Genomic DNA, 19,590 nt, shown 5'->3' on the forward strand with positions numbered 1-19,590 from the left:
ATGATTCAGACTAGGCTTCCGCCCAGTCCATAACTTAAAAGGGGTTTGGGGAACAGATTTACTGGGAACACGATTTAAAATATAAGTTGCAGTCATAAGTGCTTCACCCCATAAAAACTCTGGAAGATTTGTTCTACTCATCATACTTCTAACCATATCCATGAGAGTGCAATTTCTCCTTTCAGCAACGCCATTTTGCTCAGGTGAACCAGGCATAGTGTATTGAGCAACTATACCATTTTCTTGTAAGTACTCTGCAAAAAGCCCCATGTGTTGTCCAGATTCTGTATAATGACCATAATATTCTCCTCCACGATCAGAATGAACAACTTTGATGACTCTTCCTAATTGTTTCTCAACCTCATTTCGAAAAATTTTGAGTTTATCAAGGGCGTCAGATTTTTCTTTAATTAAATAGGTGAATCCATAACGAGAAAAATCATCAATAAAAGTGATAAAATACTTATTTCTGCACAACGTGGTGGAATAAGGACCATTGATGTCCGTGTGGATAATTTCCAATAAAGATTGATCGCGGTTTGCGGTCTTCTTTCTTGTTTTAGTCAATTTTCCACGAGTACAATCAACACAAGTATCCCAATCGAAGCATCAAGAGGAGGAAGTATTTCGCATTTAATTAAACGATCAACCCTTTCTCTGGAAATATGACCCAATCTTTTGTGCCATAAAAATAAGGATGTTTCCTTAATATGAGGTCTTTTACCCACAATATTCACAACATTAAAAGAGGAATCTAAAGGAGCCAATGACAACTTGTAAAGACCATCAGAATAAAAGCAATTTCCAATAATTCGAGAGTCAAGCATAATGTCAACATTATCATTTGCAAAATGAAAAGAATATCCTTGTTTAACCAAAAGCGGAAGCGAAACTAAATTCCTTTTAAAAGTAGGAACATAAAAAGTATTGTTCAGAATAATCTTATCACGAGACTGTAATTCAAGAATAAATGTTCCAACATAGATAACGTCAACTCCAACATCATTGCCCACTTTAAGCTTGGGCTCCCTCTCACTTGGCTTCCTGAGATCCCTTAGCCCCTGTAAGGAAGCAGAAACATGAACAGTAGCACCACTGTCTAACCACCAAGAATCAATAGGAACATCAACTAGATTAGATTCAAAACAAACACATGCCAATGGATTACCTGATTGTGCTTGCTTCTTTTCTAACCAAGTCTTAAATTTGTGACAGTCCGTTCTCCGATGCCCCAATTTTTCACAAAAGTAACACTTCACATTAGAGTATTTGGACTTTCCATTGTTATTCTTCTGTTTATTCTTATGCTCCTTACCATTACCATTCTGTTTTGTAGCACCATCATTTTTATTCTTGAATTTTCCTTTTCCTTTGTTGGGCTTGAGGTGAGAAACATAGTTAGCAGATTCATTCTTCTCCCTTTTAAGCTTGCTTTCTTCAGCTACACACTGAGAAATTAGGTCGCTGATAGTCCATGTTTGATTGTAAGTGTTGTAGGTTGTCTTGATAAGGCTGAAAGAGGCTGGAAGAGCATGAAGAGCTTGATGAATAATGAAAGAGTCAGGAAGAGGAATATTATGATCTTTCAACTTGGACTGAACATTCACCAATTTCAGAATAAAATCTCGCACTCCTTTTAATTCATCATACTTAATGGTTGTCATTTCATCCATAAGATGTCCAAATTTTCAAAGCGTTTTCACCAGTGTCGTATAATTTTTCTACAGCATTGAAAAACTCTTTGGCATTTGTAGTGTACGGCAAACCACTCAATAGATGTTCGTGAATGGATCTTTTCATAGTAAGAAGACTAAGTCGACTTGACTTTTCCCATTGTGCATGATGAGTTCTCTCGGTACCGTACGGAGTCGCAAGATCAGCAGGTTTTTCTTCTCGTAGGCACAAGTCCAAATCCATTATGCCTAAAGTAAATTCCACATCTCGTTTCCATGTCTTGTAGTTGGAAGCATTCAAAATATGGATGGAAGCATTATTGTTGTTCACAGAAAAGGAGACTGAAAAAATTCAAAAATTAAAACTTGAATAAGCAATATGAGCAATGTATTAGAAAATATTGTAGAATCATCTGGTCATTATAAACTCCCCTTTGGGGTGAGAATATAACACACACATGATCTACCTTCATGAAGTTAACAACAAAGAAAAAATACATATCATTTAAGAATTTTATTACCTTTGGGCAAATAAATTTCTTAAAAATATGTATTAATTCAAGCAAAAAATAATAATAAATTTATATATTTAAATTATTACCTTTGGGCAAATAATTAAAATATATACATTTAATATTAACTCACTTCATGGAATGTGAACTAATATATGTAAATACTACCTTTGGGCAAGTAATTACACATATAGTCAACCAAAAATATAATATTTTCTTCAACATGTGAAATTTGGTGATAAAACAATCATTGAAAATTAATAATTTTCAACCAAATTTCCAAAAGAGATATATAATTGCTTTTATTATATTGATAAGCAAAAAATAAAGTGTCCACCATAACACATTATTTTTGGATCAAACAACCAAGTTTTATAATTTTAGAACAACAAATAATTAAAAGATGTGAATATAAGAAAATTGGTGGAGACTACATAGTCAAAATAAATTAAATAAGAGAGTGACTATGTCTTATGGAACGAGAAGAAACTCAAAAAATTTTCTATGATTGACAAATTTCGAAAAATTATCAAAAATATTTTTAATAATTTTTTAACTACATAATTATCATTAAAATAATAATAATTATTAAACGGAGTCAAAAAATTCATTAAAAACCATAGAAAAATCAGAAATTAAATTCTAAGCACGCTGGAAAAAAAAAAGTCGAAAAACGACAACCCACGCGGCCGCACGCGCCCCCACGCGCAACCTGCGCGAGTGGGCTTCGCGGCTGGGCTGCTTCTTCTTCCTTGGGCGGGTCTCTGAAGTCGGGTCACGCGACCCGGTTGCCTCCAGTCGGGTCTGGCGTGAAAAACCGGCCAAAATTCGACGAAAACACCAGATTTTTCATGGGTTTCGGTCGGGATGGAATTTCTAATCAATCTAAGTGTCTAATTTCGGCTATTAATTGCTAAAAAACAATAGATATAAAGAAAAGCTATCCAAAAATAAAGAACATAAAAAAAAATTGATTTGGAATATCAATCTTAATCAAAATACAAAATTAATCATTTAAGAACATTCATAAACAATTAATAATGAGATATCTATAATCAATTTTAGATTAAAAACAATAAAATCAAAATACACAATTATAATTTCACATTATAATCATATAAACCCTAAAACATTAAAATTAAAATTCTCTTAATATACACAATGATTTCATGCATATAATATATCAATAGAACGAGAATTTAATAATAAACAAAACCCCTAAAGTTTTAAGATTTAAAAAACAAAAAATTCAACATAAAATAATAACGAAATTAATATGAAATTATGGATAATTAACATATACAAATTAATTATACTAATTATAGGTTCTAAATCATATACAATAGGCAATCTGATACCACATGTTAAATAAATTAACAATTAACCCAAGATCTATTTGTATATAACATAGAACACAATAATAAGATATAATAATTAGGTATGTGTACCTGATTGATCCATAGCAATTATCTCTGATTGATCCACAACAGTTACTCTAATTTGATAGTGCAATACTATCAACTAAGTCTTCCTCCCTAGATCTCTAAATCAGAAGCAGTTTATTTTATCTGATTATCAAAAGGTATACAATTGTGATGAGACAATATGTATTTATAGAGTTAGGGAGGGGACTTAGCTACAAAACTCTAGTTGGACTGGGCCTGCTCATCAAAGGCTTCAGTCAACTAGAAAAGCCCACACTTCTGCTTCACCTAGACTTTACTCACAGATGCTAAGCCCATTAACAATTGATCACCAACAACATGGGCTAACACAACAAAGAACTATCCAATCAACCCAAGTTTTAATAAAACCAATAAAATTTAATGTAAGCCCAAATAAAAGTCTAACAGAACAAACTTCGGCAACAATGAATTGATAAGTGATTTTTTTTTTTGTTATTAGTTCTTATATTTAATTTAGAATGTTATTTTCACAATTGATCTGTGGGTTTTTGCTGTTATTTGCTATTTTGTATTGAAATGGTTGTTGTCTAGTTTTTTTTTGTTTCTGCATTTTTTTCATCTAGTTCGATGAGGCCCGATACTAGTCCGATGGAGATCTTAGATCTAAGGATAGGGATGATGGCCCGATGTGATCTTAGATCTAAGGATAGGGATGATGGCCTGATCGGCTCGATGTCAGCCTGATGCTAGTCTGATGGTCTAGTTGGGCTAAGGGCAAGGCCCGATGGGTCTGATTGGCCCAATGTCGGGCCCGATTCTAGTTTGATGGTCGAATTGGACCTAAGGGCAAGGCTTGATGGGTCAAATATAGGCTCGATGTTAGTTTGATGGTCATTCTGGACCTAAGGTCAGGGATGATGGGTCCGATAGTGGGCTTGACGTGGTCTAATGAGGTCCGATGCTTGATAGATCTATGGCTTTTGAGGAATCACTTTTTTGTTAGATTTTTTTGTTCTAAATTTTTAATTATGCTTTTTTTTAATGTCTGTGACAGATTTAACTGTTTTTGCGTTTGATATGTATAATGGTGTTTGAGAGCTTCAAGGTATAGATTAGGTTTATAACCAAGTTGAAAATTTGACATTCGAGATCGATACGAATGTAACCTACTCACGTTTGGTTGATCTTTTGTACGAAGAACTCGATGTTGACAAAGTGCAGTATGCCTTAAAATTGGAAGTGAATTACAAGTATATGAAAGGCTTAATATATCACCCTGAAGTTATTGAAAATGATAAGCGTGTAAGGTTATTTTTGTCTATGCTTGCGAAGAAGATAGATGAATTTACTCCCTTATTTGTGACTTTGGTGAAGAAAATATACATGTATCGATCTTAGTCCAACGCCAAGTACTATTGAGGATACTCGTAGCAAGGTGGGAGTTTCATTCCAAAAACAAATTCAGAGGTGTTGGCATTCGATGTGTTACTTGAATTAAATACTACGATACCGACAGCTGACATTGTAGCACAAATGTCCTTTCATGGTGATTTTGGTGATGCTCTAGACCCTGAATGGTATTTTGAAGGCAATGATGATGTAAGAAATAACTAAAATACAAATGTCCCTACTGCTATAGCTTTGAACCTGACTCCACCATCATTCCAAATATCCAGGCAACCGACACAAAAAAGAAAGCCTTGTGGAGAAAATCACCAAATACCTAGTACTAGTAGTAGGCATCCATATAGAACTACTAATAGAGGAACCACTAATGCTAAAGGTGTTAGTTTTGTGCCCTGACTAAAATTCTATTTCAATGTTATCTTGAATTTCATTTATCAATAAAGGAACAAAATTATTTTATTACTTGTTTAATATAATGCTTGGTTCACATGTTTGTTTCATGGTTATTACTTATTTGTTTGATATATAAATTATTTTAAATCCTTATCACATTGTTATTCATGATTCTTGTGTTGTCTACACAGTGGAAAGTAATTAAGATTATGTGATTAAACTATTAGTCCCATGATTTATCAGTACACATGATTTATACTGATATGATAATCAACAATTTAATTTACTTACACTTAGATAATGGTATTCCGACACATTAGTAAAGTAAGCTTGTATTGGATGTATTGGTATACATCGGACTGGACCGATATTCACATAGAAAAGATATCATAAATTTACCATAATATCTTTTTTAAGTAAATATCACTTAGGTAATCATAGATCAATGATTTTAATCCTGAGATAGTTAGGTTCTGGCTTAAATGTATTATTCATGTTCTTTAACTTGTTCGTTAAAGTTGACTAAATGGATCTTCTCAATACTTGCATCTTCTCTCTTGCGACTAGTAAAGATTGCTTTTTAACATAAGATTGGTCTGAATGACTAATGTGCTCGACGACTCGTCAGGGCTTCGCATGTTCCACGTTGTCAACGCATGGGATGTCTGTTTATGCGATCAAAAGTGAACGTAGACATCCAAACGATAGGCCCTAAGGCCATCCTCTGAATACAAATACCCTAGAGCCTGCGAGCTCGTGTGTTGAAATATGAACAGAAAACTCGCAGCTTAGCAAGTCGCATACGTTGCTACACTTATTGTACAAACAAATTAAAATCGTCTTTTATTTACTCTTTCATTATTTACTTTAGTTAATATTGTTATTTAATGTAAAAAAAAAAAGGGCTCTGAAACCAATCAGTTATGCAAATCTAAAGGATACTTACTTTCTATATAAAAGAGTGATCCAAATCAAATAAACGAAGCGACAATCTTTGTAACAGTGGACTAAGCAGACCAAGCTCTGATTAAACCACTATAATTCTTTTGTGTTCTCTTTATTTTATGCTTTCTTTTTAGTACGAGTACTCATACTAAATGAGTACTCTTACGTTTGAATATTCTTATTTGCTTTGAATAATCGTACGACTAAATTCCTCCCATAACACTTCCTACTAAATTTGTATAAATATAAATTTTGTTGTTTTTATGATTTGAATTAAGCTTTTATTTATCTATTGCTTTCTTACATTTTTTTTTTAAAGCAACTATGATTTTAACTTCAATTGTGATATCATCATCAATAAGATCATAAATATGTGTGACCTTACCATATGTTGTATATAAGTTTTATGTCTTCACAAAGATTATATCTATTAAACTACTACAATTTACCTTTTTACTGATATTCTATAGTGATCTGAATAAAATTCTAGGTCACTAAAGAGTTAAGAAAGATATACAGTGAACTACACAATTAGAATCTAAATTTCAGCATTAATCTCATATAATGTGGGTCACTAAAAATATAAAAAGTCACTAAAAAGTAATATGGGTGTTCATAAAATAGCTAATCCAATCCAATCTGCAAAGTGCGGATATCCACACTTGTACGGATTAGATTGGATTAGAAAATTCAAATTCGCGATTGTGGGAATTAGATGTTAATTGGCATGTAAAAGTATCCGATCCACTCCAATCCACACATATTTATTAAAAATATTAAAAAATTATATATATAATTAAAATTTTTAATATAAAAAATAGTAATCTAAAAATCTAATACATATAATACACATTTATTTTAAAACTTAATAGATCAAATGTATATTTCATTCTTATATATAATTTTTTTTCTACATACAATTTAAAATAAAATTAAACATCTTTTATACATACAATTTTTTTCTTCCTTTGAATTTGTTATTTGTTATTTTATTTAATTTAATTTGTTGTTGAATACATAAAATAACAATAATTTGTTTTATTTTATTGCTAGTTATGTGAAAAAAAATATCTTCTCATAAATATTAAATAATTTAATATTGAAAAGTAACCAATCTAAAATAACTGATCAAATTCGTACTTTTGTGATTAAATTGGATTGGAGTTGAGTTATTGTGCGGATTGAATTGGATCCAAAATATGCACTATGAGCAAAATAGTGCGGATTGGATTGGATGAATACCCCTAGTATAGTAATACCCATAATATTAGTGTACCACATCATACACAACTTTGGGCATAGACGAGATAGACTTGTGTCTAGGGCCGACCTAACCTAGGATCTAATTTTTTTTACTTTTAAAAATACATATTTTTTTAACTAATTTTAAAAAATAACACATTTTTTTCTAAAAAATTGCTCAAAAATAAATTTTTTTTATGGTCTACTAAATTTCAAGGCTTCCCGAGAGAGAGAGAGAGAGAGAGAGAGAGAGAGAGAGAGAGAGAGAGAGAGAGAGAGAGAGAGAGAGAGAGAGAGAGAGAGAGAGAGAGAGAGAGAGAGAATTGATGTTTTAAAAAGGGAAATTTGATTTTCTATACTTAAAAAACTAAAATATTTTATTCTTAAACCAATACATTTTAAACTAACAAAAATACGACACTTTTCTCAAAATCCCAAAAATACCCCTCAAACTCTCACAACATCTCTCTTTCTCTCTCTAGCTCGGCATCCCACACCCCAGGTCCGATAATCGGACCACGGGGTCCGATTGGTCGGACCCCATCGGACCCCGTGGTCCGACCATCCTGACCCGGGGCTTTTTTTTCATTCGGTTTGAGAGAGACGAAGAGAGAGGGGGGTCCAATGGTCGGATCAGGTCCGATGGGTCCGATTGGTCGGACCCCATGGTCCGACCATCAGACCTGGGGCTTTTTTTCTTTTTTTGTTTTCGATTTCAGGGAGAGGAAGAGAGAGTGGGGCTGGTCCGAGAGAGGGGGGCAGGGTCGGAGGTGGTGGAGGTGAGCCGTGGTGGTGGTCCGAGAGAGGGGGGCTGGGTCGAGGGTGTTGGTGCGGCGTTTGGGTGATTTGGTGCGGGTGGTCGGAGGTGGTGGTGAGGGTTGGGGGGGATTTGTTGGTGGGCGGTTGTGGGATGAGAGAGAGAGAGAGAGAGAGAGAGAGAGAGAGAGAGAGAGAGGGTTTGAATTATGAGAGGGGTATTTTTGGGATTTTGAAAAAAGTGTCATAATTTTTTTTAGTTTTAAAGGTATTGGTTTAAGAATAAATTTTTTTAATTTTGTAAGTATATAAAATCAAATTTCAAAATTATGTGGAAACAAATTTTTTAAGTTTTGAGAAAAATTGAAACAATATGAAAGAAATAAATTAAAAAAAAAAAAAGAGAAAAATTATTTTCTGATATAATTGCTCTAACATATTTATAAATCAAAGTATAAATGTAAGAAATAAAAACATAAATTATAAGTGAAATGTAGTTTTATTATTATTATTATACACAAAATCATGATTAACACCATTTGTATTGCGATTTCGAATTATCTTAAAACTGTGCTTCTTAATAAGAAATATCATAAATGCGGTTCAGTTTGTACCGTAATTTAGAAAAATACCAATTTTCATTGCTATGCTAGCCTTAGCCTCCCTAACTAGTTTTATTGAATTGTTATATAGTCATAATGTAAATATTCTAGGAGTTTTCACAAAAATATTAAATTTTAGATAAAAGTTTATAATTTTACTGTTGCACGGAATTTTTTTATAAAAATATTGTCTTTTTATAAAACAACCGTAAAATAATTAAAACATCAGTAGATCAACTAAAAAACAACCGTTAAAACTTAACACAGTACACAGTATAAAACTTACATAATATTTTTTAAAAAAATTCGTTCCACAGTAAAAAAATAAAAAAGTTAAAAATTTCAGTACGAGATGTAAAAATTCGAGTATTCTATGGTATAATATATTGTCAACTTGATTTAGTATTAATGATATATGTCTCTTCCCATTTGCTTAATGTGTACGATCATTAATTCAAAAATAATAAAGAAATTTTATAAAAGGAATAGGAAAAGGAAAATGAGAATAATAATGATTTAGTTCATTATTTATTAATGGGGTTCTTTGTAAAATACTCATTTTTATAGTGCAATTTGCACTATACCCTAAATTCAAAACATATTAGCAAAATACTATTTTTATCTTTGCAAATAAAAAAGGGTATTCGGCAAATAAAAATGATATTTTTGTAAATAACTTTTAAATTTAGAATACACTATAATTAGGGTGTATTTTCACCAATTTCCCTTTATTAATTTATAAGGGCAAATATACATTATAACTGTTCTCAACTATATATATTGTACTTGAATTTTATTTGCATAGCATGTTGTTTAATTGTCAACTTAATTAGTAGGTGTTTATTGGATCATATTTTTTAGGTATACTTAAATTCGATCTAATTATATATGAGGAAATTACACTCTATATCCTTTTTATATTGTCCTCTTTTATTTTTACCCACTTTTTAAAAGTCTTATTATTTTTACCTCTTTTTTCAAACATTATACCAATTTTGCCCCTATCACTTCAAAATACTCTCCATGTGACTCTCTTATGTAAGGATATTATGGGTACAATAAATATAAAAAGAGGTATGCTCCAATTAAATATAAAATTAGAGGTAAATTTGATCAATTAATTAATAAAAGTGGTATTTTTTTAACTTACCCCATTATATATTACCATCTGATCTGATCCAATTAATTTTAGTCACCCAATCAATCCAACATCTAATGGATGTTGGATTAGATCAGTTGTATCCATTTGATGTATTTCATGTGTATCTATTAATTTAATTTTAATTTATTCAATCCATCTAATATTTTAGATTTAGTATCATGGATTGAATTGAATCTATCCAATCTAAAAAAAAATAAAATTTTAATGTTAATTTTTATATGTATATATATATTTACCTATAACAACATAAAATCTAATTACTCATTCAAATTAAATGAAAATATTAATTAATTCGATTGGATGTTGAATGTATTGAATTTTTGGATACCCCATCCAACATCCGATCCTATTCGATCTGATTGAATATTTAAAAATAACATCCAATTCGATCAGATCACTTTTAGATATCCAATAGCGGTAAGTTATAATTGGATCGATCGATTGTTATTGAATCGATTTATGCATACCCCTTGTTCTTATAATTTGATTAGTAAATTACTTACACGTACGGTAAGTTAGGCAAGGAAACTTGAGGTGTTTGGTGTAAAAGTTTTACTAGGGAGTTAATTAGTTAATAGGGGTTAAGATTAAGGCAATCTTAAGAGTTTAATATTCTAATAAAATCATAATAAACATAGATTTAATTTTACATTCTCATTACCAAAATCACAACCCTTCATCACAATAACTACAAAACATTCCATTAAGAATTATGTATATATTTTTTTAGGTTAATTAAGATTTTTGCTCTCTAAATTTTAACATGTACTAAATTATGTCCCCTAAACTTTTTTTGCCGTTAAAAATTTCCTCTGAACTATTAAGATATTTGAAATTAAGGATTTTGTTTTTCTAATTTTAGTAAGAAAAGTTTAACATGGATGAACATTGAACGTTCAGTGAGCTTAATTTGGTACAAATTAAAGTTCAAGTGATATAATTTTATAGATATCAAAGTCTAAGGAATATGATTTAGTACATGGACAATCACAGAATTAGTAAAATTGAATGAAATTGGACAAATGTCATTAAATCCAACAATCTTAATAGTTCAGAAAAAAAATTTAACGAGAAAAAAAAACTCAAGGAGCATGATTTAATTTTGATACATGTCAAAATATAGGAGACAAAAATTTTAATTAGTGTATACATCAAGGTCATAGTAGATTTTTAAATAGAAATTTTGTCTCACTATTTTTTTTATATGTTTGTGCAAAAATTTGATTTAATAACTTGAAATTATGGAATACTTTTTAAATTAATGAGCAGAGTTATGTAATTTGTATGTTTATTTAATGGATTATTATTATTATTATTGTTGTTGTTGTTTTGAAAAAAAGGAAAAGTCTCCATTTTTTTCCCTTGTTAATTGTTAGATCAAAAGTCTCCAATATACTATTAAAGACAAATGAGAGTTAGTTGGTAATTTAAAGAATAGACATGATATGGTTTGATTTCACTTTACTAAATTAATTATGTTGTTTATACATTATTAATAATTATATTGTACTCACAATGTAATAAGTCCCTTTGAATTAATATGGTATAGTCAAAATATTTTAGAGTTGTATGTCAGAAATGGCAGTGTTGAATTGATGGACATCGAGTTCTTTACTAAGTGATATTAGTCTTCAACCGACCCTAGCTAGGTCTAGTACAAACAATTACATGTGCATTGAATAATAATAGGTAGGATTAATTAGGTTTAAGTTACAAAGTTAATTTAATAAGTACTTAGAACCTATATCTCACCAACCAGTAAACCTTACATCCCCATCTTAAATATGAAAAGAGCATTGCTATTAGGCACAAGTGGTGTCTACTGTCTAGCACTTTCTCGATATATCACATTGTGATTGGCTAGCGATATTCCATAAAAGCTATTATATTAAATTATATGGGACCCGATACTTAATTCGATATTAACACATATGAGGGTGTTAGGCACCATTGGTGCCTTTTAATATTTCTCATATGAAAAAAACTCTTTATATTCATTTCAAACCTAATTATACTTTGAGAAATGCTAAAAGTATCAATGGTGCTTAGTACTTTTCTATATGTCAATATTACTATTGGTCTAATCAAATATCGAGTTTTATATAGTTTAATGTAATAACTTTTAGAGAGTATCATTAATCAGTCGCAAAATAACATATGTCTAGAGATACTAGACACCACTAATGTACAATAACAATGCTCTACTACTTTAGATGCAGGTTGACTTATAATAAGGCTACATTTATGGTAACCCATGCATAGCTAGTATATATAATAATTGGAACATATAAATATATATAATATGTGTATGTCTATTGTCAACCCTAAAAAGCTATGGGCTACCATAAATACCATAAAAGCTTTGATTAAATATTGGTAGGAAGGCAAGAGCTAGAGAGTCAAATTTGGGTAAGCTCTATTATTAAGTAAGGTAGATGTTTTGGCCATTGCATTGTGAAATTATAAGAATTCAAACTATGCATGTGTGACTTTTTTTTTTTCTTCTTTTCCTCAAAAGTCAATAATATTGTAAGAAATAGCTTCTAGAAAGAGATTGCCCAACTTTAATAATGTGAAAATCTCCTCATGTTTGAAGAGTGTTACTAATGAATATTAGTGGAGCCAAATAAAATGTCATAACCTCATTTGTTGTTAGGTAACTTAAGTTATACCCTTTCAGGAACCATAAAATGTTATGAAAAGTTTATTAAAAATATTAACGATACTTTAAATGAAATTTACAAAAAATACTTATAATTGCATTATTATTATTTTTTTACGAATTTTTCTTATATTTTTAAGAATTGTTTGCTTCTTTTTTTTCTTATAAAAAGCAATGTTGTTTTCACATTACAAAAACATAAATATTGCAGTAACATGAAAGTAATATTTTTTAGAACAGTCAAAAAAAAAAAATAGTTCGTATTTTTTTATAAAAAAATCCATAAAATAATAATAATAAAAAAGTTGTAAATGTAAAAAATATAATTTTTTTTATTATTTTTAAGTATTTATAAAATAATCCCATATTTTAATTGGAGAATTTGTCTAAAAGTTCTCAATATTTTCAAATTAATGTGCTTAAATTCCTAACAAAATATTTTGATGACAATAGTTTTTACTAGGATTGAACATTTTGAGCAGGTTCGACCCGGACCCAGACAACCCGCCCGCACCCGACCCGATCAACCCGCAATTTGCAAAAAAATACATATTCAGACTGGTCAGGTTCAACCCGGTACATCATCGGGTGGGTTTGCATGTTAGGTTTTAAGGACCACCAGGTTTCGATTATATATATTGTTTATTTTTTTTATTACATATATTATTATTTACATATTTATATATTAATTAAAAAATAGAAAAAATTAAAAAATCCTTAATTTTTCTTAACTTTTCAGTTTTCTTTTCTCATTTCATTTCACCAGCAACCAGCCACACACACAGTCAATGAGTCACACACTCAGGCACCCACCCGCCCACCATCTCTTCTCCAGGTCGATCGACGATGACCAAGGGATTGACGACGACAACATCCATGACCAGATCGATGACGACAACACGCCTCCTTGGACCTCCACGACTCCACACGGCTCCAGGCTCCTCCCTCCACGCACGACCGCAGCGCACGGCTCCTCAATGACGTCGAGTCGTCGACCTCCTTTGCTCGCTCAATCATTCACGACTCACACAGTCCTCGCTCAAGTAAGGTCTCCGAATCTCTGTTTCACAATTTTTTTTTCTATTTTTTCTGTTCAATATATAAAAAATAATATATTTTTTATGTATAATTTTTTATTAAAATTTTTATATATATATTACATAATATATTTTTATATTCTGAAATATATAATATTCATCCATATTGACATATGTAGGTACTGTGATTAACTGTGTTTGATGGGTTGGTTAATTAGATTACTATTTTTATATTTTAAATATATACTGTTAATCACATTATAATTGATCACAAATGAATCACAGAACTTACTTTTTTATAAATGAATATTTAAGACATTCAAACTCCTCTAACATGCATATTCACCATTCACTGCAGTATAATTAATCACATAACTTATTTCTCTATGGATGAATGTTTAAAATATTCAAACTTCTCTAACAATTTATGAACATTTTTAATTTTTTAATACACTAACATTGAAATGCAAAGTCGTGCATCAAAGGAAACTTAGAGAAAGTGAGCGTCGAGCAAACCGGACTATCCCTAATTCACTAATTTACTATCACACATAAATACGTAAATAAATTATAAATACATCTCATTTTTTTAACATCAACTAATCAATAATTAATAATAACAATAATAATAATATAATTAAAAACTTAAATAAATTAACAACATAACAAACATAATATAAATTAAAAAAGTTATACATATTTTTTTTTAAACAAGTTTAATCACTAACTCTAATCTAAAAAAAAATTACTAACTCTAATCTCTAAATTATAATAAATTTAATAACTTATTTATAAATTTATAATTACATATTAAAAAACATTAAAACTAATAAAAATAACAAAAAAATTAAAAATAAAATTTATATGTATATTATAAGAAAATTTATTTTATATTTTAGAATATAAAAATATATTATATAATATATATAAAATTTTTAATTAAAAATATATTATTTTTATATATTTAACAGAAAATAAAAAAAATAGAAAAAAAAATTGTGAAACGGAGAGTCAAAGACCTTACCTTAGCGAGGACAGCGTGAGCCGTGATCAACTGAGCGAGCAAAAGAGGTCGACGACTTGATGTCATGGAGGAGTTGTGTGCTGCAATCGTGCATGGAGGAGGTGTGCTGCCGTCATCGATTTGGTCGTCAATGTTGTCGTCGTCAATCCTTTGGTTGTCGTCGATCTGCCTGGAGAAGAGATGGTGGGAGGGTGGGTGCCTGAGTGTGTGACTCAGTGACTGTGTGCGTGTGGTTGGCTGTTGGTGAAATAAAATGAGAAAAGAAAACTGAAAAGTTAAGGAAAATTTTTTAACACTCATCTTGGAGACTAAATTATGGAAATGTGTTGGAAAGAGAGGTTTTGTAAAGATGTCAGTTATGTTGGATTTGGAGGAGACATGGTTGGTCTTGATCTTGCCATTGTTGATCTTTTCACGAATGAGGTGACAATCGATTTCAATATGTTTTGTACGTTTGTGATAACCTGGATTTTCAGAGATGTGAAGAGCTGCAATGTTGTCACAGAATAGTGTTGAAGGGAGTTTGATGTTGATGTTGAAGTCATGCATGATGGAGTGAAGCCAAGTTAGTTCGCATGTGGCATTAGCCATTGCTCTGTATTCGGCTTCAGCTGAGGAACGAGAGATAGTGTGTTGCTTCTTCGATTTCCATGATATTAGAGATTTGCCAAGGAAGATGCAATAACATGAGCGTCGAGTGTCCGGGCAAGCTCCCAAATCATCAACTGCAAAGGCCTAGAGATGAAGTGGTGCTAGTGCAAAGGCATGGAAGAATAGACCTTGGCCAGGGGTTCCTTTCAGGTACTAGAGGATTTTGTTGGCTGCATGGAGGTGGGGTTCTCAAGGTGTGTAAAGATACTGGCTCAACTTGTTGACAACAAATGAGATGTCGGGTCTGGTGATGGTTAAATAGATGAGTTTGCCGATGAGACTTCTGTATTGAGTGGGGTTTTGGACCTGTTTTCCTGTCTCATTCAATTCAAAGATTCTTGGACCATTACCTTGGTTGAATCTATTGTTTAAGACAGTCCACATCTCAGAGGCACTATCAAGATACATGATACTGCTTTTTATTTCAAGTGATACAGAGTGGAGAATCCACGACATCACCATTTGATTGCATCTAACCCAAGAACTATAGAGGGAATCATTGGGAGGGGGTTGAGGAAGGGTACCTTCAAGAAATGGTGTCTTGTTTTTGGCGGCAATGGAGAGCTTGAAATCGTGTTTCTATGGCTGAAAGTCTCGATATGTGACAATAAGGGTCGCGAGGGCTGAGCCTGGATGATTGACATTGCTGAGATAAAATGGAGATCTGACCTCGTCATAGGCCGGTCGATCAGCTGGAGGAACGCGAGGAACCTGAATTTGAAGATCAGATCAAGGAGGAAGATCGGTAGAAGCCTAAGATGGATCAGTATGTGTTTGCGTAGTGGCGGAAGTGTTGGATGGTGGCTGAGCTATGGTGGCATCAACCACGGTACCGGTGGTGGTACCTGAAGCAGTGGCTCTGGTTCTCACCATTGTTGAGTTCTTGGAAGCTTCAAGGGAGATCTTGGAGCTTCACTTTGTTTCATTTGATACCATATTAGAACATTTGCAATGAAAAACCAGAGTAAAAATATTATTAATTGAATTGAATTCTAATACAATGGCATAGGACAATATATATACAGTGTACAGAGTACACAAAGTCCAACTGACTCAACATAACTGTCTAACTAAAAATAACTAACACTAACTGTTTTAATATCTTTCTCAGTTTAAAAAAAAAAGATTTAAATCACAATTCTATAATACATTTTAGGGTCTGTTTAGTATAGTTTCGAAAAACCTAAAAGCTACTTTTTGAAAGGAAAAAAAATGTACTATAAATGTGTTTCGGAAACAGTTAAGAAACAACTTGTCGAAGAATAAGTTGAGAATCTACAACTAAAAATTAAAACAGGCACAATTTAACATTTAGAAAAATCTGTAATAATTAAAAAAAATACTATAATAAATTTATTTGTATATAAAATATATTTGTTTATTTATTAAATACTATAAAAAAAATATTTAATTTATTTTAAAATAATATAAATATTTTTTTTTAGTATATAATAAACTAAGTTTATATTTTATTTTAAAAATATTTTATATTTTTATTTTTTAAATTAAAAAACTACACCAACCTATAATTTCTTTTATATATACTAGGTCCAAGGTTTCCACTCCTAAAAAGCCTGAAGTGGTTAAATCTAAAATTGCATCCAAAGGAAAAAAGGTGGTTTCTTCATCTTCAAAAGGCAAAAATCTCAAGGAGAATCCCCCTTCGGTCTCTTCCTCGGATTCTGAACCAGAAGAAAGTGAGGAGGATCATGATTCAGAGGGCTTGTCCGATTCAAGTGAAGAATTTGTGCCCAAAGATCTTCCTGTTGTTGATGATTCTGGATCCGAGAGTGAAGAACCGAAACCGAACCTGTCACTACAGAATCTGTTCCAGTCCCTCCTGCTGTTCCAAAGAAGGACAAAGGAAAAAGGCCCATTGTCTCTACAAATCCTGTTCTTCCACAGAAAAGAAAAAGGCCCTCTGGTATTTCTCTTGATAACTTCAAGCCCCACTCTCATTATTTTTGTTATAATGATCATGCTAGAGATATGAAATTCTATGAGAATAGGAATTTTACTGTGGAGAAAAATTTTAATGTTATTGCTCATAAGCCTTTTGGAGTGTATAACATGTTGAAAGAAAGACAATGGGTAGATACCTTGATCGGTTTTGATGGGTATGTGGATAGAATTGTGAAGGAATTTTATGCTAACAGCACTGATGAGTTTCTCGATGAGGGCTATTTCATGTTTGGCAAAGTTTTTGTCAGAAGACACTGGTATTCCTTTACTGTGAAGGATGTTGCTGAGGCTCTCAATTTGCCTATGGGAATTGAGCCAACTGATGTGGAGTTTGATCGTCAAAAGGTGTTCGGTTATCTCTCTGGTGATAATGAAATTGAACTCTCCGACACCATGCATATGTCTCAACTCACCTATCAACATGCTGCTCTCATGAGGTTTGCCCTATCCAATTGGTTTCCTTGCTCCAATCCGGTAAATGTTTCAAATGAACTTGCTTTCTTTTTGTATAAAGTTTCAATTGGTGCTAAAGTTGATTTGGCTGACATGATTTGGGAGCAAATTGTCTCTCTTCGAAAGGGTAAGAAACCTAGGCTCAATCTCATTTTTCCTCACTTAATCTATAAAATTTTATCTGATCAAGAGGAATTGATTCTTGAGAATGAATCAATTGAGATGCCTGCTGTTGGAACCACTTTCGAAATTCCTGAGAAGCCTCCTCAAGGAAAAGCTGCTCAAAGAAAGGCTCGGTCTGCTTCCCCTGGTCCTACAAATGATCTTGCTGCTGGATCTGCTTCCACTTCTGCTCCTACGTAAATGGCGAAATTCAACTTGCGTTTGGGAAGAATGGAGACAAGTCAGGCCTTGCTTCTTAGGAAGATGGACAACATCATGAAATACTTCCGACCCAATGATGATGAATAAGTGGTTCAATCTTTTATCTTTTGCTTTTTATTAATGTTTATTTGAACTTATGACTTTGTCCATGTTTGTTTTTGTTATCTTTGGCTCCTTGATAGACAAAAAGGGGGAGTAGTATTATTCTTTTATTATTCTTTTTGGATTCATTGAACTCTTTGTTACAACTCTAGACCCTTGGTTTTAGGGGGAGTTGTTTGTTTGTGGTTTAACACTTTTTCCGTTTAAAAAGTTGTGTTCTTCGGTTTGCAAGCTTTTCCGTCCAAAAAAAGTTATATGTTTTATGTGTTAGAGAGCTTTCATGCAGGGGGAGTATTTTCTATACTCTTGTATCTTTAAAAAGCTATTTGCTTTGGTTTCTAACACTTGATGCAGGTTTTCTCATAATAAAATGTTTTGTCAATCAAAGTGCCAAAGGGGGAGATTGTTAATTCCATTTTTGGCATATTTAATTGACAAAAATATTTTATTATTCATTGTATATTTTCGGCTGGTATACATTAATATGGTTTCCTATTTGGTGTATTCAAACTTGAAAGGAAAGTTGTCTAGCTTTCCTATTTTTGGAAAAAAGGTAAAAATGGTAAGTTTGGTTACCCATTTCGTTTTTATCTAACCACCTGTGTAATCTGATCTTGTGTTGAGTTTCCCATTTTCTTAGATCAGGTTTCTTGAAGAGAAATCCGGAGCTAAACTTTCCTTTTCTATAAAAGGAAAGTTGTAGTTACTGCCCACGATTCTGTAGGTACAGAAACGGAAATTCCTGGACTGATTGAAGAATTATTTTAGGGAAGTTTCTAGTGGGTTGAGGTCTTGTTCAGACCGAATGTAAGTTGTCTATGAGATGTATATTCATTATAAATACATCTTATAGTAGCTAGGTTTTGTATCTCTTTCACACACTTAGAATTATATTCATATCTTAAGGAAAAAGTGTCTTTGTTATGTTAACTCTTTTATTCACTTTCATATCATAAGAAAAGAGTGTCTTTGTTTTGTAGAGAAGAGTTGTTCTACTCTTACTCTGTTTATTTGTTGTTTGTATTGTCTTGAGTCTGTATTCAAGTCTACAACGAAGAAGAACATCAGTGCACCTTCGGGAGAAGGGTATTTACAAGCTTTCGGGAGATTGCTTTTGAAGTCTTGCATCGGGAGGATACAAGCACACAACCTTCGGGAGATGGTTGTATAGGCTTTCGGGAGATAGCCTTTAAGCCTTGAATCGGGAGGATTCAAGC

General features: G+C 31.9%; 1 protein-coding gene across 1 annotated transcript; it reads right to left on the bottom strand.

Annotated features, from left to right (window-relative positions):
• Positions 1 to 621: 621 nt before the first annotated feature.
• LOC133037686 (uncharacterized) lies at positions 622 to 1,665 on the bottom strand. Its single transcript, XM_061115062.1, has 2 exons — positions 1,169 to 1,665; positions 622 to 1,061 (listed from the first exon to the last, which is right to left on the bottom strand). Exons 1-2 carry the CDS (start codon positions 1,662 to 1,664, stop codon positions 1,033 to 1,035), a joined length of 525 nt encoding a protein of 174 aa, XP_060971045.1. The 5' UTR covers position 1,665; the 3' UTR covers positions 622 to 1,032.
• Between the last annotated feature and the right edge of the window lie 17,925 nt (positions 1,666 to 19,590).

Source organism: Cannabis sativa, chromosome 5, assembly GCF_029168945.1.
Source record: "Cannabis sativa cultivar Pink pepper isolate KNU-18-1 chromosome 5, ASM2916894v1, whole genome shotgun sequence".
In the NCBI taxonomy this organism is placed as follows: domain Eukaryota; kingdom Viridiplantae; phylum Streptophyta; class Magnoliopsida; order Rosales; family Cannabaceae; genus Cannabis; species Cannabis sativa.

What these genes read in the sequence shown, in the direction of transcription:
- LOC133037686 (XM_061115062.1), bottom strand. Translation starts at nt 1,664, where the DNA reads ATGACAACCATTAAGTATGATGAATTAAAAGGAGTGCGAGATTTTATT. An exon ending in AAAGAAGCAAGCACAATCAG is followed by an intron (nt 1,062 to 1,168) that starts GTAATCCATTGG and finishes GCTTCCTTACAG; the next exon opens with GGGCTAAGGGATCTCAGGAA.